Source organism: Macrobrachium nipponense, chromosome 21, assembly GCF_015104395.2.
Source record: "Macrobrachium nipponense isolate FS-2020 chromosome 21, ASM1510439v2, whole genome shotgun sequence".
Taxonomy (NCBI): Eukaryota; Metazoa; Arthropoda; class Malacostraca; order Decapoda; family Palaemonidae; genus Macrobrachium; species Macrobrachium nipponense.
This window is the reverse complement of record NC_087212.1, coordinates 64,948,200-64,975,510: the sequence shown is the minus strand read 5'-3', so window position 1 is coordinate 64,975,510 and position 27,311 is coordinate 64,948,200. Positions and strand designations below refer to the sequence as shown.

At 38.5% G+C, this 27,311-nt stretch overlaps 1 protein-coding gene across 2 annotated transcripts in view; it reads right to left on the bottom strand.

The window, feature by feature from the left end:
- Positions 1-699: 699 nt before the first annotated feature.
- The window catches only part of LOC135198092 (DNA topoisomerase I, mitochondrial-like), a 49,979-nt gene continuing 23,367 nt past the window's right edge, over positions 700-27,311 (bottom strand). For both annotated transcript variants that reach the window (XM_064225531.1, XM_064225532.1), the window contains exons 7-11: positions 21,853-22,090; positions 20,862-21,218; positions 19,844-20,086; positions 19,394-19,645; positions 700-2,982 (exon numbers count right to left, since the gene is read on the bottom strand). In XM_064225531.1, coding sequence (XP_064081601.1) covers positions 2,326-2,982; positions 19,394-19,645; positions 19,844-20,086; positions 20,862-21,218; positions 21,853-22,090 — 1,747 coding nt within the window. In that variant the 3' untranslated portion in view covers positions 700-2,325. The remainder of the gene's footprint in view (positions 2,983-19,393; positions 19,646-19,843; positions 20,087-20,861; positions 21,219-21,852; positions 22,091-27,311) is intronic.

Sequence of the window (27,311 nt, the reverse complement as noted above, 5' to 3'; positions counted from 1 at the left end):
CCATACTAAAGGCACTCTCACTATTCATTCTTCCTCAAAGGCAAATCAACACACACACAAATGAGATCAAAACAAAACTATAGAAAATGACAAAGCCATATGATCCAGTCACTTCCGGAAGAAAAACAGATTCATCCGCATAAGCTATGATAAAAACCTAGCAAGACAGACATCATCTTCAGCTTAGCCAAGGAAAAAAACACACACAACACTTACAGTCAAGTAAGTGGCAGGCACCCATGGAGGGACATCTACTAAAAATTAAAAATCATAATCTTGTGGGAACAAATGAAACAAGTTTCCAAACAGAGATAGAGTTGGCATCAGTAAGGTTGTTTTTAATGGTGATTTACAGAACTGATACCCATATAATAAAGATAACACCCTCTACCTCTGCACATGTAAATTATGTTAAATAATTTGGTAAAGCCCTTCATTTTGAAGCTAAAGAGCCATCATCGAAAAATAGAAATACTACTATAGTATAATACTAGAGAATGAAGTCATGTCCCTTCCCCCACATTATTTGTTTAACACACAATCACCACCTTTATGAAAATAGTACTGCATACAAAAGGGGTGGGGGTGCTCTGTTCATTATACACATGGAACGCGTTTACTAAAAGTGAACCTCTTATCTTCTACCGATTCACAATAACTGTTGCTGGGAAGACAAAAGAACTTAATAAAAGTATTAAAAAATGATGATCAGGATTTATTGGTGATAGTTATATACATAGTGCATATCACATTATTGTATGGAATGGCCAGATGAACATGAGATATGCTCATGTTCAAACAGTTGGCAAAACAGGCCAAGACCTAGCTAATACTATAAACAGCTTCTGCAGCACTAGCCATCGGGGGGTCATGATTGTAACTGTTATTTTAACACCAGCAGTGACTTGTAAAACCCGCAAAAGTCATGAATCTGGAGGTGGTAGTCCCTTGTGGTCTCTGAAAAACTGAACATTACAGTAATACCACTAGACTTTAGGTGAAACCCATGCCTAACAAAAAACCCAACAGTACACAATGCATCACTCAGCTATTGCACATGAAGAATAAGAGGGGTACTGAAACCAAAGTATACACAAATATACTCGACAAAACCTTAGAAAGATCACTTTTTCATTACAAGAACCAAATTGTACTTTCCCTTCTAAACAAATTTTATGTATGTCCCAAACCCAAAAACATATACAACGTGACTAGTAACAATAAAATCATAATTTTCTCTTAAAGGCAGCAAAAATGGTCCCACTAACCCCACTGTGACTGCAAAAAACTATCACTTTAAGCTGAACATACAATATTTTTCTTCAACTGATTTTTAATGTTTACCTATTTTACCCAAGACCTTTATGGTCTTATCACCCACATGGTGCAGCTATGTTATATTATCTACTACTGAAGTTATACTTTTCTTGCAACTTATCTATAAAAAAAAATATATAATAAAAAGCAATTAATAATGGTGACTGATGAAAGTTGACTGGAGTAGCAGGAATATTTTACGACATCATGATGCAATCATCAACCACCATTTTCAAGTGGCAAGAACAATAATTTTACAATGAATACTGTAGTTAACTGTATGACAAGTGGCTCATCAAAGCTTACCAAACCTGGCAGACTTACATAAGATTCACATTCCAAACCTTGATCGAAAAAATACCTATCTTGTGAGGTACATGAATCTCAATTTCCAGTTCCCATATGTGGGAAAAATGTCTAAAACAACAATAATCAACAACTAAAAACAAAAAAATTACAGGCATTGATGAGACCGGGACTATCACCAGAATATGGCTAATGAGATATATGTGTTGTCTAAATATATACACAAAAATTTCCTAACATTTCACATGAGCTCTACAAATGCTTATGACAGTATATCATAATACCAACATTTTCATGCACACACACACATACACTCTTGCACACCTCAGCTGACTTTCCATTTACAAAAAATCAATTTATGTGAATAAAATAGTTTGGCCTAGCAAAACTACATACAAATATCTTTTAAAAAATTCAATGTAATAAATAATAGCTAAGGTACATAGGTTCCAGAAAACCTTCTTAAAATACATTTAAATACATTACAGTTCAAGATAAACTTACACCACCATAAATCTTAAAACACATCACGACCATACCAGGCATCAAGTCACGAAGATACAGCATGTCGGGAAAAATATATAAAAGAAATAAATGTCCTGTACCTTCCCCTCATACATTTAAAAAAAATCACAGTCTTTGGTCACACAAAATCCTTCATCATTCACTTGATTCACATATTCCTGGTTAAACAATAATAATTTATTCTTCCTCCTCCTCCTCTTCGTCTTCATTATTTCCTGTCCTGGATATGTCCATGGGCTCTCCCATGAAGTTATATTCAGCAGTGGCCATGTCAATAGCCCACTGGAATTTGGCACGATGCGTCTTATTGAAAATCTTTTCAACTGGAACGTTATATTTCTTGCACCAAGCAACAGAAATACGTGGATCCAAATAATTTAGCTTGGAGGTTCCAAGGGCAATAGTCTTGTTTTCCTCCTTATCTGTGGCTGACAATTCAAGTTTTTCTAATTGTTCCCGCAAGCGTTCGACAGCTTTCTTCTTCTTTTCATATAGAATTCTTTCTTTCTGTGTGCCTCCAGACTTAGCTTGCTTCTTTAATTTTTTGAGTTCCCTTTCAGCCTCGTCAACAACCTCCCTCTTATCATCAATTTTCTTTTGCAGATTGGCCATTGATTTATCAAAGGTCTTGGGAGCAGCACGTTGATGGTTACAAAGGATAGCTACAGCCCTATTAGCTCTGTTATAGGCTAATATCTTAGCAGGGATAGGATCATCAGGGTTTGTCATTTCTTCCAGTTGTTCTTGTAATGTTCGAGAAGCATTGTAAGTACGGAAAACCTTTGCAGTAAGGCCTTCCATCAATTCGTTCAAGTGTTTATTCAAAATTTGTGTCTGAAACGATAAAAATTTACAAATTATATATACAATCTTACAGACAAGTTTAAAGCTAAATATATATGAGCTAGCTAACTTTCTTCCAATTAATGTCAGTCTACTTTCAAGACTAGAAGCTCATGAGGTCAACAGTTGAAAAATTTCAATCACCTAATGGTACATAGAAGTGAATCGATGTACTGCCTTAGACGCGTGTGGATATAATGTATCTCATACACAGAGTGACACTGCTGCAAAGGTATACAGGTACTGTCCTTAAATGCCTGTTATACTCAGTACATAATGCATTACTGTACATATATGCCAAAATTATGTATCCCAAGTGTTAATTTGTAGACTAAAATAGGATTCAAATAGGTACTAATCAGTTTAAAAATTTATATTTGTAATTTTTAAACCATTAACCATAAGGATGAGTGATTAAGATAAAATCACACCTACTGACTGGTGACCAATTAATTGATTTATGAGGTTATCTTGCTCATGTCTACTCCAGATATCCTAGAGTTCTTGATGTTTCAAAAATTGAAGACCCACATAAAACAACTTAAATCTACTAAAAGAGAATTTTAATTTTGGTGTAGTGTTCACAATTTTGCATATTTAGTAATGTTTAAATGGAAGGACAAAACTTACTCAACTTCCATATCTTTTGGTCAACAAACTACTCAAAAGGTTAAACCCCCTTTGGCTATTCAGAACTTAATAAACTTAATTATTGCCTATTTTCATTGTCACTGTAATCTATATTTTACTGGCATTTTATAATGCTTTTTGTTATAACCACTTTCTAAAGTAAAGCTATCATAGATAAGAAACATCAATAAGGATTATGCCTTTCTTATTTTTCTAAAAAATTCATTACTCAATTTTGGGTCAAAACCAGTCCATTTATTTCAAGACACTTTGTCTCCTCAAAGCATAATGCACAAGAAAACCAACTTCCTAAAAAGCCTTGTTATATTAACTGCCAAGCCTTAGTCATAAACTCAAGTCATGCCACCTGAACTGCATACCTTATTCTACACAACAACGGCCAAATTGTATATAACATGATATTGTAATGATACAATTAAGTTTGTTCATACTTACCTGGCAGATATATATATAGCTGTATTTTTCCGAATCCGACAGAAATTTAAACACTTACGACACACGCAGTGGGAGTCAGGTGGTTAGTACCCATTCCCGCCGCTGGGAGGCGGGTATCAGGAATCATTCCCATTTTCTATTCATAATTTTTATTTCCACTGTCTCCTGAGGGGAGGTGGGTGGGTACTTGATTATATATATCTGCCAGGTAAGTATGAACAAACTTAATTGTATCATTACAATATCATTTTGTTCATGAAACTTACCTGTCAGATATATATATAGCTGAATCCCACCTTTGGTGGTGGGAGTAGACAGAATAGAAGATTTTAGGAAACATATATATGCAGATAATTGATATCTTGATTCCTTACCTGTTAGCATAGCTGACTTCGTGGTTACTGCCGCGTAAGTCTGCTTGTGCTACTAGAGTTGCCAGCGAGGTAGAGACCTATATAGCTGGTGCACTCCAGATGATCTGTCAACAGGGGCGAGACCACGACGTGACTAGACCATATTGACCATACCATGAGGGCTAAGAAGTAAAATAAATATATATATATATATCACCACCTGACCCACCTAGCCAAAGTTAAGGTGTGTTAACTAAGGCTTAAGAGCTAAGAAGTCACCGTTGTCGGCGACTCAACTACTAAATTAAGAGCTCTTCCTAACCATTTTCTACAGGATAGGATGATGGTACTTCTTGCCCCCAAGATTGTGTCTGCAGACACGTATGGCCCTAGCGAGCAGCAGATCTCATATGCCATCTTCACATCTCGCAGGGAGTGTGAATTGAACACAGAGTTGCTTCGCTAAAACATGGTACTCAGGATGTTGCTGAGTGCCATGCTCTGTTGAAATGCTTCCGAGGCCGCGCCCTCACCTCGTGAGCATTCAAATCAAAAGATTTCAAATATTTGTGCAAACACAAAGAAGGAGCTTTTTTGAAAAGACCTCCTTAACAATAAAGCCAGGGTGTTCTTCGATATGGGCAAGTCTGGTCTTTTCGGAACACTGCAGATTGTCCGTACGACTTCGACTTTCTTGAGTTTTATGTAGATAAAACTTGAGAGACCTGACAGGGCACAGGACTCTCTCTGGCTCCTGCCAACTAACTTGTGCCATCCTTGCTTCCAAGCTCCTGGCCCAAGGACAAAACGGGTTTCCATTCTTAGGCCATAACGAAAAGCTTAGAGAGCACACCGCCTTGTGTTCTCTAAAGCCAAAACTTGTGACGATGGCTTAAAATCTCACTAACCCTCTTTGTCGTATCTAGGGTGGTTAGAAAAATGCCTTCCTGATCACATGCAAGAAGTTAACAGGTAGGAGATGTTCGAATGCTTTGACATCAAGAACTTCAGACTATGTCTAAGTTCCATATTGAAAGCTTCGATCTGGACATGCACAGTCAGTCCGTCTGTACTAACGTCAGGTGACCGACCAGTTGACCAGTCAGACGAATCAAGGACAGCAAGGCTGTACCCTGAAGACCATAAGGCACTATTCTTCGCTGAAGGATGAGTGTTTGGACTGCCTGGGCGATTCAAGCTAAGCAAACCTTGGGGGGTGTATCAACGCAACCCAACGTCGTTAGCGAATCAACTCCTGAGCCACTCCTGACTCGAGCTTCTGGTGCCAGGAGAAAGGAGCGAGGAGCAAAAAGGCGATTCAGTCCCGAAGGACGAATGCCTGACAGTCCAACCTGGTCTCATGTTAAACGATCATCGGGGGTGTATAAACGCAACCGACTTCGTCAACAAGAAACTCAGGGCTACTATATGTCTCCTGATCTCGCACGAGTGTCTGACTCCGAGAAAACAGGTGAGACAAAAAGTAGATGGTGAGCGAGTTTCGAGATTTCACAGAACTCAAAGATCGTGAAGGGCTTTGTTGTTTGACAGAAGCAAATCTCTGAGCCCAAAGGCCGTCAACAACATATTTGCGTATTCTTTAATAGTTGTGACTGCCAGCTTATCCCATTCTTCAAACGGAAAGGGAAGACTGCAATCTTATGCTGTCAACATCTCGATAGTCTGAACGTAGTCAGACTCAGAGCGGAGAGGTTATAGGTACCTTTCGTGTTAAAGGAGACCGACTCTCTCGGAAAAGGTCCTTGGAAGGACGTGACCTCTGTGAATCTAGGGTCTTGAAGGCCAACATGGGGCGATTAGCGTCATTGTCGCTCCCTGTGATGATATAAATCATCTTATTACATTTCCTAAGTGATTGAAAAAGGGGAAAAGAGACTAAACATCCATCCCCGTTCAATATCATAGGATGGCGTTTAATGTTACCGCTCCCGGATCGAGAAAAAGGGAGCAGAGAAGAAGAAGCCTCTTCGTCCTCAACCTAGCGAAGAGATGAATGAAAGGACGTCCCTAAAGTCTCCACAACTCTCAACATACTTCTAAAGAAAGATTCCACTCGGAAGTCAGTAGTTGCTGCCTTCGATCGAGACGATTCGAACGGACTTTTGCAATCCTGTAACGAACCTCTAGAGGATCGTTCCATTCTACGCCTGTTGTTATAATAGGCTCTTTCTCGTAAACCCGAACCGGGACCGAGAGAAGAATACTTCCTAAGATATGAGAGAGCTGTGGAAGATCAGAGTTGATATGGACCATGGTTCCAAAAACTCGTTTCGAGGACTGGAGGGACGACTGAATTGCTTCCACTTCTTTCAGATTATGATCCAGGACATCTGAAACCCTCTCCAGATGTCCGGCAACTTCTTTCTATCACCTAAAGAGATACTTAACGTACCGAGAGATGTTCAGAATCATTCCTAGATCTTTAATAAAATTTCAGTTTCCCGGTAGGAAAAAACTGTAGAGGTCTGAATTGCAGTCTATTCAGGGAAACAAACTTCTTTAGGAAGGAAATGGTCCCCAGCAAGCTCATCCATTCCCTCACACAGTATGTTTACTTCCCTAATAAGGCTGCGCTTTGCCTAAGCAAGAGAGCATATAATAGTGCAATGTTGTGGTAGACTCGTAGTCCTATACCGTGCGGTAACGAGCACCGAAAGGAGTAAGATATCTCTGTAGAACATATTAAGGCCAAACGAATGCAATGTTTATTCATTCATGTTAAGAAAATCCCCTCAATCTTAGGCTAAAGTCCGTGATTGTAGGGCAGAGATACAGTTCGTCAGTCAATCCCGCAGGAGAGAGAGAGAGACGTAACTGCCAGCACAGAGATACGGTTAGTCAGTCAATCCCGCAGGAGAGAGAGACTTAACCTACAGGGCATGACAGCGAACGAGTTGGTACTGGCTCGTTTGGACTGGAGGAGAGGAGTCAGAGGACAGTGACAGCAGCAGCTTACGATCGTCCGTCATCGTCGTCTCTTAACTTTATGCCTGGGTTGCCAGCTACCCTATTCTATGAAGAAAAAGGTTAGTTATTTTTAGCATAAAGAGACTCTCAAGCTGGTATATTTAAGCGAAACAGAAAACGCTAAATATATAGATGCGTTTGTGTCGTCAGAACACTACCATACAACGGTAAAAGATAAATCGGAAACTCCTGGAAGGCTGCAGGGAGTAACGATTAAATGTCCTTAAAATGGACCATAGACCTCTCGGTTGCCATCCGAAGAGGTAACTACAGCAAGCGTATATGACTTGAACCAACCAGAAATAAAATAATGCAAGGCAAAATATGAAATTATATCACAAAGTTTGTTCATACTTACCTGGCAGACATATATATAGCTGAATTCGGAAATACAGCTACATACATATCTGACAGGCAAGTTTCATGAACAAAACTTAGGAGAATCGAGCAGTCAGCTCAAGCTTCTTATGTTATTGGACATAAGCGTTCATTGACGTAGTCTACAAGTCTATTTCTTGTACGAGTCTGCGAATGACGAATGAGAGCTCTTCCGAATCTTGTCAATAAGAGCTTATTCGCTTACGCAATATCAAGTTAATGAGATGTTTGTCAATGAGAACTAACCCATTTACGGGACAAAGAGATATTTTGTCAATGAGGGGATACCCACTTACTTGACAAAACGATAGTATATTTGTAAGTGTTTACATAATAAAAATATGGAATGTTAGTCCATATATATAAAAGTCTAAAACTAAAGAGGTCAACCAGATTGCTTGCAGGAATGTGATCAGACTAGAGACGCTAAAGATGACGTATACAATAAGTATGTAGGCTAAGATAACATGCCGTCATCTGTGGTCATTCATTTGTTTTGAAACAGTCCAAGCTCCCTGCTTGAGACAACTACCCCGACCTATTATTCAAACGGCCTACGTGATCTCTAGCCGTGTCTCATTTGATGTGTGTTCGTATGAAACTATGTCATTGTATGCATGTTCATATGTTTCGAACTACTGTCTGTTCCTTCATAACTTGTAACAAGGATGGTAGACGGGCAGAACAGAGTAGCTATCGTCATTAGAAGACCTGTACCTCTTTACCTAAGCTTTATCATGTAGAGGAATAGGATTAGCCATCATCATTGGCAGAAGCGATCAAGCTATCGTCATAGAAGACTTGTACGATCATACCTGATCTTCATCATGTAAAACTTCAGAAGAATATACTATTTTTATACCTTGTGTTTTCTACAAGAACCTCACCGAACCATGAGTTTAACACATCGTCGTAAAGATAATACCGCCGTTCGTAAGTGATCTACAAAACCCCAGACACTCCATTGAAGATGGAAGTGCAATACAACCGACTTAGCGTATAGATTATCGCTAGTCTAACATTACCTCATAGGGCGCCTTATCATACAAGGCACAAGCCCTAATAATTGGTGGCCAGCGGACCAGAAGAACTCTACAACGTCCTAACGAAGAAAAAAACAGAATATAAATCATGAAGTCAACGACGACGAAAGCAGCAGATTCTTCAAGCAACCTAGTATCTCATTAGTGAGCGACTTCGGAAACAACAAGATTCGTCAAGCAACTTAGTATCATCGTTAGTGAATAACTTCAAGAAGCTTCGTCTCTCATTAGAATCATTCAAGAAAACATCGTTAGTGAGCGTTTCCGGCACTGCAAGAAACAAACCGAACGCGTCTGCAGCATCGGATTTTCAAGGGCTCGAATCATCGAAACAACGCGCACGGGGGAAACTGAAGCCAAACCAGGTCGTCCGCTAAATAGAGAAGGAGGACCAAGGCCGTGTGTCGTTATCGGAACACCGTGACTTCCCACAAAAGCAAGCTAGTACAATTTTTTATTCATTTGGAGTAACTTTGAGTGTTTCCTTTACAGGTAGAATTTCGTTATTCCTGTGGCTGAAGTTACGAGACATTCTTAATCTTACTTTTACAGAAATTATCTATATCATTGAGATTTCGCTACTGCGAGTTTTTATCTTTGAGTGTCTGTTTGCCAGAAGTTCTACTGAAAATATCATAATCATATACTATGTTAATTTTATTCATCAGTGGGATGATTATTAATCCCTTACGTAACAAATCATATTAAACAGTGAATATGCGTTTACGCAGTGGACGTCTGTATTTATAGCATGATGCATGGATAGGGTCGTTAAAGCACCGTAGTGATTAGACACACAAAAACAAGTGGAACACCCGTACAAATCTATATAAATTAGAGGTAACACTATTTCGGGTCATGACAATAAATGCTCCTTTGCAAAGTCCCGATCGCAGTTTTAGCCTTGAGTTTTTTGAGTTATATAAAATATCGAACCTCAATGACTCAACTTAACTTTAAAAATATGGCTGGATTGCAAGGAATAACATGTCTGTAAAAAACTTTCATCAGGCTAAACGCGCTGACCAGGATCCCTCACTATTTCAAATTTTAGCAAAGAATGAAGTACAAACAGTTAAAATTGAATACAGTAGAGATAACTTGTCTTATTAGTATCGCTCAGTTCCTAATAGTTCATCATTCATTGCTTTATACGTAACCAGCAACATAATGCTAAAAACACACAATATGTTGCCGATGGTAATAAAGAGAAGGATCCTAATTTATTACAAAAAAAGAAATAGAAACAGTAGCCCGTTCAGAATCAAACAGCAAACTCGGTGACTGTGTCAACCTAGTCAAGCGGTCAAGGTCAGTCGAAAAACTGCCGAAGTGTTCAAAGCAAAGCAAATTCCACACAATAAGCGACTCTAGCAGAGTGGGGAAAGCGATGAGGTTCATACCAATATCTTTTGAATTAAAAAAGGATTTTTCCTATGAAACACACGACCGTATAAGTAATCAGAGCAGGTTTTCGTTTAATTTTAATACATTAAGTTATAATAAATACTGGTGGATTAAGCCCGACTGTACGCGCCGTAAAAATTAGAATATCTTGTTTATTCCTTTACTACACGTATAATCCTGTATTTACGGACTCACCGTCGTGTTCGAACTTCTCTAATGAGAAGTCCGGATAAGCGAGCGCTTACAGATACCTCTGTAGTTATAAAAAACATTGATCTGTATCTAGTGTAATTGTAAGATCCATCTAGGGGTATACAAAATATTATCTTACATCCTGCAAAATAAGACTGTTTTATCAAAGGAAATCCTATAAACCTTCAAACATATTAAAATCCGTTTGAACAAAATTGAGACAGTTAATCAAATAATAACTGTATATAAAGGAACTATACATTTGTCTTTTTTCATAAATCGTAACATTGGTTCAAAACTGAACGCCAACAGAATTCTCCCACAACCCACAGTTCGTAACTTTGCACGCAAAAATCTCGAGAAGCATGCACCCTCGAATGTCTTAGTGCGTGTAAAAAGACTTTGCTGGGAAATGAAATTTTTAATCCTTCCCGACAACTCTGAAATAATAACGATTTCTTTCCGCGAACAAAGCCCTAAAAGTATACATATCGTGGATACGGAAGTCATAAATATCGCATTTTTATTGTTGCTAATTTTTAATCACGCCCAACCAGTCGTGGATGAATCTCTCTGATAATCTATCTAAAGTAATATCCGTAAAGTCATTCAAGCAGAGGTGATTCAGCAGAATTTTTTTTATTCTCTACTACCGAATACCAGGAAGTTTCTCCACTAGCGAGTGATCTTCTGGGAGAAAACGGATGTCATTGAAAACAAAACACGGTCTAAGGACAAACATAAAGCTATATACGTACCTTCGTGTAGACTCTCAATGAAATTTCAAAATAGAGATAAATGACGAAGTTGAAAAATGTTAGTAATAGGAGCCATTAGGAAATCAAATAAGCCCATATAATTTTTCCCTCAAATGTCATGCCATAAAAGATCGGACTTGGCGTATCTGCGTAGATTCTGTCGCTTAAACAAGGAAACGACTTCCGATAGTTTCCAGTGCGATGTACCGACGACATCTTATCTCTGTTAGGTTAGAATAAATTTTTTTCACCAACTTGGACTTACTTAAAAGTTTTACCTGATACCATTTACCTAAGTGGATTGTACCTCATACACCGTTTTTTTCAGCACACTCAGGGACATTATCAATTTTTACGTATGCCTCCGACTTACGTTGCACCCAATTACAATATAGTGTTTGGAGATTTTTAGGGGATACCCTACATGCCTATATGGATGATCTTGTAATCTTTTCTAATACCTTAGAAGACATTCACATAAAGTAGAGCTAGTGCTACAGAGACAAAGACAGATAATCATCAGAGTAAAATATCTAAATGTGAGTTTTTTAAAACCGAACATGTTTATCTAGGTTAATTATGTCTGGTCAAGGTCTTAAAAGTAGTCCATGGTAAGGTGTCGGCTATTCATAACTTTCCGGTACTTATTAACGTAAAAGGGGATACAGCACTTTTGCGCTGTAGTGGGTATTACAATCGTATGTAAATATGTAACTCTTCAATCATGACAGCTCCTTTAACAGAATATTTAAACGAAGAAGAGCGTAGATTGATTATGGTGCTAAAAAAAGCATCAACAGGCGTTCCTTCGATATCTTAAAAGCGGAATAATGCAGCTTACCTAACTTAAAAGCCCTGATTTAAATAAGGAATTTTTTTTTTTATTGCAACAGACGCCTCTAGACCAAGGGGTAAGAGGGATAATACTTCAGCAATATGATAAAACAGTGTTCTTCCCTATAGCTTTTTATTCACGTAAACTAAAGCCCTCTGAAAGTAAATATACAGTAATAGGACAAGAAGGGCTAGGTATCTTTAAACCGCACTAGTATATTTTAAGTTCATAAGCTATGGCTATCCTGATAAAGTCCTTACTGAACATGAGTCCTTTACCGAGTTTTTCAAAGGCTTTAATCACAGTCCAAAAGGAACTCGGTGACAAATGATCATTCAGGTCTTTGGAGCCAAGTTAAGATATCTACCTGGGAAAGCAATTATCATAGCTGACGCATTATCCCGCAATCCCGCACCATACGCAAAGAACCATTAATAGACTAAAAGATATAGAAAACATCCGTTGCCTATTGTTAAAACCGTATCTAAACAAGAAAATTCCTTAACCCAAGAGATCGCGAGCATTGAATATCGGGTCGGAAAGCGCAGAACTGTTACAAACTGAACAAAGCAAGCGTCAACAGACATAACCCAAACAATAAACACTTCGAAACGGAAACAGGGTCAGCGGAAGCAAAAACAATACACACTTCGAGCAGAAACCCTAAAGCAAAAGTATACTTAAGGTATGTGTATCAGAATAATGTAATCAAATGTAGTATTATATGTAGGTCCGTGACGAGGAAAACCCGAAGAAACACAGCAGATGACTAACGACCAGGTAGTAATAATAATCTCTTTCATACCAATCGTCATAAACTGGTTGCATTCCGTCATCCAGGGTTCCATAGTATGTCACAGAAAGCCAAATCACTATTTTACTGGCCTACAATGCTTACAGATATAAAAAGCACATAACTAATTGTAACACATGTCATGAAAACAATGGGATACACTAAGACACCTGTCAGTTTAGGAGCCTATCCTGTGCCAAATCAATCCTTGAAAGAATATACGTAGAATTATTAACAGAATTACGAGTCTGACAGAGGGAATAAACCACTTCTTAGTGTTAATAGTTCCTTGACACGTTATATAAGAATAATAGCACTAAAAACAAACACCGCAATTGAGTGCGTTAGGAATATTTATGAGTGCTAAATCAGTAAATATGGAATTCAACACTAATATCTGTGACTCGGGTGGTGTAAATCAATAATAATCTCCTTAACACGTTGTGTGAATTCCTTTCCATTAAGAAAATCAATAATATAGTTTGATACACCCAGAGTCAATCGGTTTGGTAGAATAACGGATAATTAAATAGGAATGTGTCAATGTCTTACGAGTTACAACTCGTGATATTGGGATCCGGCTGATTATAGCGGTTCTCGCGGTTTTAAATACCTTTATCATTTATATCTTGTATCTATAGAATTGATGCCGCAAGTAGCCTTATATGGTACGCCGCTAGAACACTTTTCCACATATTCAGCCAACCATTAATTTATCAAAATATATATATATAAATAAATAAATATATAAAATAAATATGGATACAAGTGGAGTCATATAATACACTCCGTAAGAAGTCGGAAGGGTTACAAATTATAATAAAAAAAGGAATCACGATAAAATCAATAAGCAAAACGTACCATAGGTTAATTAAATATCTAAATGTATATGCGTAAAGATTTGAACTCTAACTTAACGCGTTAGTAATGACAAATAAGCTAAAAGTTCAAACACATATCCAAAATCTACTGACATATTGTCTGTCCCGGTGATTTATATTCGTAGTCAATGAAAAAAAAAAAATTAAATAAATAAATAAATAAATAAACTAATAATAAATAAAATAAATAAAATAAAATAAAAGAGAGTTTTAAAGTCAGGAAGTCTAGAAGTGAAAATGTTATCTATGGAATAATCCTATATGAATCTTATACAGGGCTAATAATATATATAGAATTTGTATGGAAACCTTTTTCATATAGTTTGAATAAGGAATATTTATTTAACATAATGCCAACATGAAACTAATATATTGTTCAATTTTGGTACTGTTGTTTTTTTTTTTTTCAGACATTCTTCTCGATGCTGGGTGGAGAATTTAAAACAACTAAAATGATCCATTTGAAAATACTAAAGTCGGTATCTCTTACAGCAAGTAACGTAACTCTTAGCTGGCTGAGAGCAATCTCCTGCCAAGTGACGACGTCATCATTGCCGTATCAGCATTTGTTCCTTTAACCTCAATAATCTGCTTACACAGGCTTCATCTGTGTGTCGTCTCTGCTTGCAACAGCAGATTGACTGGAGAAAGGAATGCTTCAGCTCATGACAACTTCACATGTGGTTCATAGGTCACATGACAGGCCACATAACATATTTCTTATCCGTGTGTGTAATGCAAGTAGTTAAGGACTTTGCAATCATTTTAAAAATTAATAAACAAAATAAGGAAATAGAGTTTCTATAACATCGAAATGAATTAATCTTTTCTGAACCTCATAGACATTTAGAAGTATCACGATATGGATATGGATTATTTACTTGCAACATTAGCCTATTACAATTCAAGTAAAACATTCATGGGAAAATGTCACATTTTCTTGAAAAACCCAAAGTTTATTTAGAAACTAGTTACATAGTGGGTTTTTTTTTTCGTTGCATCTCCTACCTATTAATAAAGTTTTAAAAAAAAAATTAACCTCAGAGGATGCGCACGAGAAAATTGAATATGAAACTTTTGTTAGGGCACATAGAATCATGATTAATATTCTCTTTGACTCTTATGCGCCTGGCAATCTTACAAATAGCTCCATTTTCCACTTCTTTGTCTAGTAACTTACTACCAGTAATATCGAATTTTCTTTGAGATTCGTAATGATATCTATTTATTTGTTATAATTATGGATATTTTTACAGTCATCATAGACCTGGATAGGTTCACTCATTGTTAATGCCATGGATAAAAAGTTTGTACAGCAGACTCCTTTTGAATTCCAAAATATCAGCGAATTCATGTGGGTTAAAGTCTGGTCTATAAATGGCTCTCTTCCCTCCCCTGTATTTGGATGTCGTTTGAATTTTACTTTGCCCTTGTGACAAGTATAATTTCACTTGCAGGCTGATTAATGGAACCGGTTACAGTATCCTGCAGTACGAGAGTTTCACATAGCAACTTCAAAAAATCGTTCGTCGCAGCGGACGACTACAGTCAAGTAACAACCGCCTACAATGTGAAAGGAATTTCATGGACTTCTTCGACCGACACCGTATCTCGTCGTTAATCTCGTTTTAATGCGGAATGCTCCAGCGGCTGTCGGAATTCGACTACAAAAAGGGACATACTTCCGACAATTACGACCCGAAGGATATTCAACTCTACTTTGCTGGCGAAGGACTCGTGCTGGGATGATCTATTCATCGCGAACGGAATCGTGTAGCTTAGGATGCAGAGAATAAGTATGAGCGCAAAATAGAACGTTGGACCCGCCCAGGCAAATTTTCCCCTTGTTTTAACCATTGAAAAAGGCCGTTTCAATTGGCTATAGGTGGTTGTGTCTGGACAACTGTGTAATGGACGAAAAGTGGTTCGAAAGCTAGTTAAATGTGAAGTAGTATAACCTCGGTCATGTATCCTATATATATAAATGATCATAAATAACAGAATCTAAATATATCTTTGCGTGTACGCAATAGGAATCTCTTATATAGATGATCATAAATAACAGAATCTAAATATATCTTTGCGTGTACGCAATAGGAATCTATTTAAAGTGCACATATATTAATCATAATTATATGAATCCATATACATATGTATAAACAAATCAGGTAGCCTATAATCAATCTGTTACCTTATATCTTACCATTATCTGCAGTTATTTATGAGTTAGTATATGAATTAATGAATCAGATATATAACATTTAGCATGAAAATCAACGAATCAATCAGAATAAACATTAATAATTTTATCAATTCATATATGATATTTTTTATCAGTTAAAATATGATTTTTATCATGTTAATCTTCATTCTATGCAATTATCAGAGTACATTAGTATTTTCTGTAGCATAAAAGTATTCTTAAAGAGATGAAGTGAAAAACTGTATCATTATATATATCATGTGATCACTATTATTTACCAATATCATTGTTTTATATTTTATTACTTGAATCAATTCATGTACACAATGAATTTTTATTTACTTATATATATATATATTCACATAGTGTCTGTATCACACTCCTATAAGTCAGATGCAAGTCAAGTTTGAGTAATATTCAGTAGCTGGTTTTGGTAGCTGACCGAGCTAATGTAAGTGTTTACATAATAAAAATATGGAATGTTAGTCCATATACATAAAAGTCTAAAACTAAAGAGGTCAACCAGATTGCTTGCAGGAATGTGATCAGACTAGAGACGCTAAAGATGACGTATACAATAAGTATGTAGGCTAAGATAACATGCCGTCATCTGTGGTCATTCATTTGTTTTGAAACAGTCCAAGCTCCCTGCTTGAGACAACTACCCCGACCTATTATTCAAACGGCCTACGTGATCTCTAGCGTGTCTCATTTGATTGTGTGTTCGTATGAAACTATGTCATTGTATGCATGTTCATATGTTCGAACTACTGTCTGTTCCTTCATAACTTGTAACAGAGATGGTAGACGGGCAGAACAGAGTTAGCTATCGTCATTAGAAGACCTGTACCTCTTTACCTAAGCTTTATCATGTAGAGGAATAGGATTAGCCATCATCATTGGCAGAAGCGATCAAGCTATCGTCATAGAAGACTTGTACGATCATACCTGATCTTCATCATGTAAAACTTCAGAAGAATATACTATTTTTATACCTTGTGTTTTCTACAAGAACCTCACCGAACCATGAGTTTAACACATCGTCGTAAAGATAATACCGACTTCGTAAGTGATCTACAAAACCCCAGACACTCCATTGAAGATGGAAGTGCAATACCAACCGACTTAGCGTATAGATTATCGCTAGTCTAACATTACCTCATAGGGCGCCTTATCATACAAGGCACAAGCCCTAATATATTGTCAATGGGGGAAAGTCACTGAATTGACAAAACGTAATCCAGGAAGTCGAGCATTTTATTTTCCGATTCCCGTCTCAAACGAGGAAGGGGCAAGAATCCTGTTAAGAGACTGGGCTTACGTCAGGCATTACGACGATGTTCAATTCGGCAGCGTAGTCCCGACTAGGAACTAACAAAATCTATCATCTGAAAAGCCCTTTCAGATGGGCTAAAAAGCTGGCAAAATTATCCTGGGAAGAGGAAGAAACTCTCCAACCAGCTTCCTCTCCCGTATCACAACTAATGCCTGCTAAAGCTTAAAATTTATTGGCAGTATGGCAAAGGCAGTCCTGTCTTGCGCTTTCCTGAAGAGCGTACTTTTGATGAGTGCCTTTGCAAGAATCCTACTGAACGTTGCCGAGAGTCCTGACGTGCAGGACATCGAGCCTTTATAACCCGTAACTGCCTTATCGCAAAGTCTTGACTGCGGTAGTGGCAACTTAAATTTATTGGCAGAATGGCAAAGCTTGCGGTAGAGCAAACGAGAACTTCCCTTGAGCTTTCCTTAACTCCATCCACCTATGCGAAAAGCAATATTAATTGACAGAGACCTCTTGAATTCACGAAACCCGATGTCTTGCTGGGTTTCGAAGAAGTTGTCTGTTCACTTTAAGCTTACTCCGAAGCACTGCCTACTTCACATTCTTTGCAGGTGAGGTAGAAGGTATCATCGAAGGTAGAGGTAAAAATTCTTTAAGCCCAAATCTGAAACAAGAGCTTGAAGAGTTCAACAGAAACGTTCAGCCAGGCGACACACCTGGCGTGCGCTGGTGCACGCTCGGCGTCCACTGGAGCGCGCTCGGCGTCCATTGGAGCCAGCGCTCGGCGTCCACTGGCGCGCACGCGGCGTCCACTGGCGCGCGCTTGGCGTGCACCCGCGCGCCCCTGGCTTGGGCGTCCGCTCTCAAAAGCTTACTGCTACTATGACTTCTTTTACGTATTTCTCGGTGGAAAGACGGACACGAGTTCAGGCGACGTTCGCCTTCTTACTTCTCACTGAAACGCATAACGAGAGAGAGAGAGAGACGTGAAGCGTCCTCTTCTATAAAGCTTCTATTTAGAGGGCGCGAGTCCATCCGAAAGCTCCAACTCCTGCGCGGGGAGGACGCTTCGGAGGACGAGAAGCAATCCTTCAGGATTCGTGCACGTGCACGCACTTAGGCAGTCTGGGGATTTTCATCAGAAACTGCCGAAGGCACGCCAGATCGGTGGGGGTTCCTCGTAACCCTCCTTCGGCTTTCGACATGCTCTCTCACTGGTTCTGGGAGTCAAGCAGAGGTCCCGGCCTAGAGGCGAAACGAGGCCGATCTGACGCACCCTCCACTACACAAGGGGTATCACTGCACTTCACTTTTACTCTCTAAAGCAAGCACTTTCGATTCTAAGTTACGAATCGAAGGAGTATCAGAGAAAGGGCAATTACTCTACAGACACTGCTTAGGGCCCGAAGGCAACACTGCAGGGTTAGGAGTAACAATTACAGAAGTAGCACTTCACAGCAATGAAGGAGAGCGAGCACCTCTCGTAGACATATACATAGCCCGTAGGCCATACTACAGGGTTATGCAAAATAAAGTCTACAGGAAGGTTAGCAGGTTCACTACCCTGACTTTTGTTACTGATTAATTGCGTACATACGAATCATACGTCTTCCTTACGGAATTAACATGTTACTGTTAATTGCGTACATACGAATCATACGTCTTCCTTACGGAATAGACAAAGTCTCACACTCCTTACATGACAAATCTCAACAAAGAAGCAAGACCCATACCCCTCGTACATACCAAGTGCGAATCTACCGAAGCTTACGGTAGCCACACCCTATCTTTGCAGACAACCCCGTCTGAAACTAGCCTAACTAGATTCAGATATTTTATGCAAAAATGAATCAAATTCAAATCAATTTAAGATAGCGTATGCCTAGCCACAAATCCAAGTGAATAAATCAAAAGACAATTAGGATACTTAGCGGCAATGAAGTTTCCAAAATCCTAAGACGGAGGTACGGAAAACAGGTGTTTTCAGCACCGGCGACAGAAAAATTATGAATAGAAAATGGGAATGATTCCTGATACCCGCCTCCCAGCGGCGGGAATGGGTACTAACCACCTGACTCCCACTGCGTGTGTCGTAAGTGTTTAAATTTCTGTCGGATTCGGAAAAATACAGCTATATATATATCTGACAGGTAAGTTTCATGAACAAATTATAATATGAACTACAAACAAGACTCGCACTTACATTTAACCTGTCAAAAAGGTCATCTCCATCCTGTTTGTTTTCCATGAAGAGTTGCAAATTCTTGAACACTCTTTTTTCAACTGCTACTTCATTCAAATAACGAATAGAATCTTTACCAAGGAAATCAAAAGCCACCACGTATTCTTTTCCATCCTTTTCTTCATGTAGTGTTATATGCTCAACACGCAATGAACAACAACCTACTGTATCTGCCTGATCCTCATCTTTTTCATTACCAGCTCGAAGGGCAAGCTGCAATAAGAAATATCAACTGATCAGTGTACCCATTAGTATTATCATTCATCACTGAAACCTAAGTATTTCTGAAGAAATAATTCATTATATCATAATTACTTCAGCATGTAATTATGGATATTAATGTCATGTTGAGGTGCTACTAGATTTACTTCCCACAAACCAATTTCCAAAAGATGTACAAGAAATAATTACCTTATCTATGAAGTAAAGAGCCACAGCTCGCTGTCGTACTTTCATTTCTTTACTCTTGAAGTCTAATCGGTACTGTTCTCGAATCCTATCTACAATTTGGTGCAATCTTCGCGCAGTTTCATATTTTTGCCAATCTTTCTCTCCTTTTAGCTTGGAAGCAGCATTAAGCATAACATACTTGGTTTGTCCTTGAATATTTTCCACCCAACATGCCAACCAAGTAACTTTTGGATCACAACGTACCTGCAGAAAAGATGACATGGTTAAATATACCTCAATTAACACCTGATCCCCAGTTTAAACCTTCAGTGCATGTAGTTCAACAGTTATTCCATTATAGCTAATAAAGTTACTTTCAAGGGGTTTTCAGTTTCCAAAAAATAAAATATATATTTTTTTAAGTTTTACTCTGATCAACATTTTTATTTAATCACCTTTTTCTGCTTACGATGCCCAAACACTTCAGATGAACACAAGTCCTTGCGTTTTCTGTGTAAGGCAATTAGTTTTCAACCATTCCTTTTGGTCAACTTACATTTTTAACCCTTACTAAAAACACGTGTGGGTGAGCCCTACATGTTAAACTCCAGTATTTTGTAAATAAACAACAATCAAATTACAAAAATTACATCAAATTGCAAGCATGATCATTTGTATTGTATTTCCCTTTATATTCCATATGCTACTTAGTTTGAGAAAGGAAAAAAAAAATATAAATAAAAAATTTTCTGAACAAAATGGCAGCTACTTCAACTGAGAGAGAGAGAGAGAGAGAGAGAGAGAGAGAGAGAGAGAGAGAGAGAGAGAGAGAGAGAGAGAGAGAGAGAGAGAGAGAGAGAGAGAGAGAGAGCACAAATTCAAGTACTACAGTAGACACAGCTTAAAATAACTACAAAATAGAGCAGCCCAGATTCATACATAAACACCTTGAAAAATTGGAGCCCACCAAAGAAAAATTCCCATGTCACACAAGGACCAGAGACATCATTAAAGTGGATTGGATTGGACATCATCATACCTCCTTCCATTTGTGCCCATCTGGTGGCCTGGGTATCACAGAGTCTTTTGAGCAGTTAATGATAATATCTTCGGGCATTGTTCGTCTCTTCACCATACCCTGTTTAGGGTGCTCTCCTCGACCTCGGAAAAGACCTGGCGGCTCTACTTTGAAGTTTCCAATACGTTGCCTGTGACCGTCAATAGTACACCAACCATATTCTTTCACAATTTCTTCATTTTTCTCTTTGAGAGCTTTCTTCTCTTCCTTAGTTCTATTCTTTCTCTCCTCATTCTTTTGCACATAATATGCATGTAATCTTCTAAAATCACATTTCTTCAAGTCTGTTATAATTTCTTTTTCCTGTGGCGTCATGCTCTAAGGATTAAATAAATTACATTAATATAAAACCAATATAAATTGTGTTCTTACTATACACAGAAGATATAATCAGAACATTACTAGTCAAACTAAAATGCTTGCACTACTTGAAGATAGTGTTGAAGTCCCATTTATCCAGTATCCAACTAATTCAACACATACAATTTCATAGAATTATCTCAACCTCCAACTGCAACTTTCATAATTCTGTGTGGTACCTGTCTAAGTGGTTAGTTATCATAACAAATACTGTAACACTATCTAATAAGCTGAGTTTGAGCAAGTCCTCTTAATTGGTGTACAGTAATAGCTATCATAAGCAGCTGCATACAAAGGCTGAGTTTCAATAATTTACAATAAATATACTTGCCTACTGATTTAACAAATGCTGGAGTTCAAATGAATAAAAAAATGTTCAGATAATAATCGGGGAAAATTAATTTAATCAATAATAATCTACATTCTGTAAACCAACCTCGTGTCATGAGGTACTTGGGTGATAGGGACTTAACTTCATTGAATTCTTAAAAACTTTAAAATTAACTAATTAAATTATAAAAATACCTGGTACTTTACACCACTTCAAGAATGTAACACACTTTGTAAAGCCATACATTTATTAGAATCTTACCTTTCTCCAATCTTTGAAGAAGTTGGTGTTGAAAACCTCTTTAGTTGTGTACTCATGATCCAACATTCTTGCATAGAACCCAGCAATTTCCTCTGTAGTGTCTGACAAGTCTAAAGGTTGGCCTTCATAATATAATCTAACATTACTGGGTACTGGTTCATAATCGTCAGCCATCTTTGGTCCCCTATGCTCAAGGAATGTCCATTTGAGATCGTCATCTCTTTTAGTTTCCTCCCACCTGAAAGGAGATTTTTGATGGTAAGAACTAAGAATACACTCAATCTTCAACCTGGTGTTAAGAAAAGATTTATATCCATGATTTATCTATACTTTACCTCAAATCACCATATGGATCCAGGTCTTTACTGGAAGCCCATGTGTAAGGTATCTACAAGCATACAGCATCTCTTGGTATAAACCAAAATTATAGCCTATAATTCTGTAAAAACTGGCGATTCATTGATGAATTCCTAATTGCATTTATCAAATAACAAAAATTCTCTTACAGCACTATTAATTAAAGGTGGATTTTCAAGGAGCACTGCCATGAAATCATCACCATCAATTATTGCAGGGAAGTCCATCAATTTTAGACAAGCATTAATTCACACTGTATGGAAATAGGCTAAGTGATTGTATGGAATACACTAAAAAAAAAAAATAATGGAGATTGCCACAGAACCTCTATACCCGTAGGTTAATACTTAACACACACATAAGTACTTAAGCTTCTGCCCTATTAACCACCATCCATAAATAAAAGTTTTCAATGTAGTAATGAGGTTCACGATCACATTATTTGACATTTTCATAAATTTCCCCAGGGGGGGGGGGGGGGGGGAATCCATGTTATACAATGGGATCTTAACAATAGGATAATCTTCTAGCGCTAGCTGGAAACAGGTAAAAACTATCAAAGATTGTAAAACAACGAATCTGTGGCATCTGGCAACTCGTGCATATTGGGATGTTGGGTCATTGACCAAACTCAGACCCCCGCCATATGCCATCTTTCTTGAGATACCCAACAGTGGATAATGGAGGTCAAAATTGGCCAAAAATATCAACAATTTTTATCAAACAAAACTTAATCAAAATACTGCCAAAAATATCAACAATTTTTATCAAACAAAACTTAATCAAAATACTGTGACATGTTTGAAGAAAGCTCTGTAAAAGTAAAGAAGATGGCTGCACAAAGATTTAGTTCTTTTTTACAATATAGAAAACTATATAAAGTGCAGCACAGGCGAGGCGATTTGAGAAATTTACTGTTGTTTTGTTTGTATAGTGTTTTTACGTTGCATGGAACCAGTGGTTATTCAGCAATGGGACCAACGGTTTTACGTGACTTCCAAACTACTTTAGGCATAGAAAGCATTACTAAGGTAGACTTGTCAGCAGGAATATGACCCAACCAGACTCACATCAAGCAAACCTAACCTCAAACACTGCTCTAACCTGGCCAGGAGGCTTTGCCCTCCCTGAGCCCTGACCCAAATCATGCCGTGACCCCTCATAGCGTCTCCTACCATGTTATAAGCGCTAGCTACAGGAGTCATCAAACACGTCTTTCCCAAACAATAACACAGCTGGTGGGCAAAAAGCTCTTCCGCTCCACTAATGTATCAGAGGAACGTTGACCTTTCAAGTTAATCTGCACCTTATTTCTAAGCAATGGTTCAGTCGTGTGTTGTTGTATGATGCACTAATAGGTGGGGAAAGGGAAGCCTAGTATCCTGGCATCGTATTCCCAGCGAGAGTGACAAGGAAAGCTAAACAGCAACTACACAAAAATACATAACGTATATACTCATGTAACAAGGTCTCACATATCATGCGACCCCAAATTTTCACCCTTATGCGAGTTAAATTTACGATTTTTTAGTTAAGCTATCCACTTTTCCTCCATCTCTTTATCTATCCCATCTTCTGGTTAAGTTTTAAAAGGTAAAAGAGAATGCCAAAGGTATCGTTAGTAATATCATTTGTGTACACGCATACAGCCAGTAACAGCTGATTTGCCATGAACAACCGAGTCCGATAACAACAGCGGTTTTGCTTCCATTTCAACCATCATACGATAGTAAAAAATTTTTTTTTGTAGTTATGTTACAAATGATGTTAAGGAGATTAGGGCTAATACACTTTTACATTACTTATCCTTACTCGCTTTGGCGAAAAGATTTGTAAGGGCACATACTGCTAAACTTAAGCTGTAAGTTTTAGCTGAAGCTGAGGAAAGAATGTTGATCTGCTAACGACTATTATCGTGCATCAGCAATGTGAATGAAACTCTCGCAAGCTTTGGTATAGTACCATCAAACTCGAATGACAACAAAATTTGAGAGAAACATGTTTTAATCAAAATTACTGGGCATGAAAGAACAAATTTCACTTTTCACTACAATTAAAGATAAATATGTAAAGCTCATAGTATTCTGTGAGATAAAGTGAAAATATTGAATGGAATCTGTTGAATTTTTTTTATGGAATAAACATGCCCTCAGCACCATCTACTAACGAATAAAATAATAAAATTTTGTTCACAAACAATATGTATTCCAGTGATATTTCAAATTGAAAACACTTAGTATAGCGTAAAATAATCTTGTCCCATAGAGTATTTCGAAATTTATTTGCAATAACTATAAACAAGAAAGTCACTCTTGATTTGAGTTCAATAATGCAATACAAACTTACTCACAATCACCCTTAGCTGATTTCCAAAACAAAACATTGATTGCTGTTTGTATTTTTTCATTAATATGTTATTGTTATGATACAATAAAGTTTGTTCATACTTACCTGGCAGATATATATATAGCTGTATTCTCCGAAGTCCGACAGAATTTCAAAACTCCCGGCACACGCAGTGGGCGGCCAGGTGGTTAGTACCCATTCCCGCCGCTGGGAGGCGAGGATATGCAGGAAATCATTCCCATTTCTTTTCTATTCAGAGTTTATTTTTCATACCACGTGCGCCCTGAGGGGAGGTGGGTGGGTACTTTAATTATATATATCTGCCAGGTAAGTATGAACAAACTTTATTGTATCATAACAATAACATTTTGTTCATGAAACTTACCTGTCAGATATATATAGCTGAATCCCACCACCATTGGAGGTGGGAAGGGACAGAATAGAAGGATTAGGAAACACCTCAAGTGCAGATGATTGACATCTTGATTCCTTACCTGTTAGCATAGCTGACTTCTTGATTACTGTCACCGAAGTCTGCTTTTGCTTTACTAGAGTTGCCAACAAGGTAGTGACCTGTGTAGTTGGTGCGCTCTAGATGATCTGTCAACGGAGCGTGATCCACATGTGACTAGACCATATTGACCATACTGTGAGGGCAACGAAGCTAAAACCACCACCTGACCTAACCTATCGAAGTTAGTCCCATAACTTCTAGGCTAACGAAAGAGAAAGCGCCTCAAGCGACCAACCCTTCAAAGTTAAAAGCACACCTATCCCTTTTCTATAGGATAGGATTCGTGCTGCTTCCTGCCTCCAATAATATTTCTACGGATATGTATGGTCCTAGCGACTCGCAGATCTCATATGTCGTCTTCACATCCGTCGGGAGTGTGAAGCGAACACAGAGTTGCTTCGCTCAAACGTGGCACTCAGGATATTACCGAGTGTCATGCTCTGTTGAAATGCTTCCGAGGCCGCGCCCTCACCTCGTGAGCATTTACTTAAAAAGGTTTCAAATCTTTGTTCAAACATGACGAATGAGCCTCTTAGAAAGACTCCTTAAAAATAACGCCAGGGCGTTCTTCGACATGGGCAAGTCTGGTCTTTTTACGGAACACCGCAGATTGTCCGAATGACCTCGACTTTCTTTAGTTTTATCAAGATAAAACTTGAGAGTCCCGACAGGGCACAGGACTCTCTGTGGCTCTTGCCCAAAAATTTGTGCCATCCCCTTGATCTCCAGGTCTCTGGGCCAAGGGTTAGACGGGTTTTCGTTCTTAGCAAGAACGGAAGGCTTAGAGGACACCGAATTATGTCCTCTAAAGCCAAAAACCTCTGATGATGGCTAAAACCTCACTAACCATCTTTGCCGCAGCTAGAGTGGTTAGAAAATTAGCCTTTCTGGTTACGTGTATTAAGTTTACAGAAAGGAGAGGTTCGAAATGCTTTGACATCAGGAACTTCAGACTACATCTATGTTCCATGCCGGAAGCTTCGATCTAAAAAATTTCAAGATTTCCACAGACCTCAAAGATCGTGAAGGGCTTTGTTGTTTGACAGATCCGAATCTCTGAGCCTAGAGGCCGTCAACATATTTCCGTATTCTACAATAGTTGGGGACCGCTAGCTTATCCCATACTTCAGACGGAATGGGAAGGCGGTAAAGTAATTCACAGAGGTCAGAGGTGGAGGAACAGTCATTCTTCCTGCCCTATGTCCAGAAACGGCCCACTCCGAATGGTACACTGCAAAATATGCAGCACTGCTTTGCTTTGGCAATGAGACTTGCAATTAATCTTGAAGATCCTCTCGCTTCTTGACAGTCTGAACGCATTCAGACTCAGAGCGGAGAGATTTTAGGTACCTCTCGAAGTGAGGCTGTTAGAGTAGACCGATTCTCTCGGGAAGGGTCCTTGGAAAGTGCTCTCTGAAGGCCGTGACCTCTGTGAATCCAGCCTCTCGAAGGCCAACATGGGGCGATCAGCGTCTTTCTCACTCCCTCTGACGCCAGCGATTATCTTATTACATTTCCTAAGCTTTTGAATAGGGGAAAAGGGCTAACCAACTATCCCCATTCCATACTATAGGATGGGGTCTATTGCTACCGCTCTCGGATCGAGAATAAGGGCGCAACGTAGAGGAAGCTTCTTCGTCTTCAATATTGCAAAATCTACGAAAGGACGTCCCCAAAGTCTCCACAACTCTCGATATACTTCTAAGCGAGGATTACTCAAAAGTCAAACGTCAGTAGTTGCTGCCGTCGATCGAGAAGATCCGCACGGACGTGCAATCGTGTAACGAACCTCTTAAGGATCGTTACGTTCCGTGCCTATGCCGATAACCATCTCTCTTTTCTTGGGATATGAGAGAGCTGCGGAATTATCTGAGATGATTTGGACCACTCGACCAAAACCTCACTCTTCGAGGAACTGGAGAGCCAACCAAATTGCTTCCAATTCTTTTAGATTATGTGCCAGGACCTCTGTCCGGATGCCTGGCTCCCTCTCATTATCACCTGAGGTGATCCTTAACCCATTGAGAGAGTTTAGAATTATCTCTAGATCTTTTGATGTTATTTCAGTTCTCCTGTAGGAAAAACTGTAGAGGTCTGAATTGCAGTCTATTCAGGGTGGAAACAAGCTTCTCCAGCGAGGAAATGGTCCCCACAGCAGACTCATCCATTCCCTCACTAAGCATGCTTCCTTCCCTAATAAGGCTGCGCTTTGCATAAGCAGGAGAGCTTATTATAGTGCTAT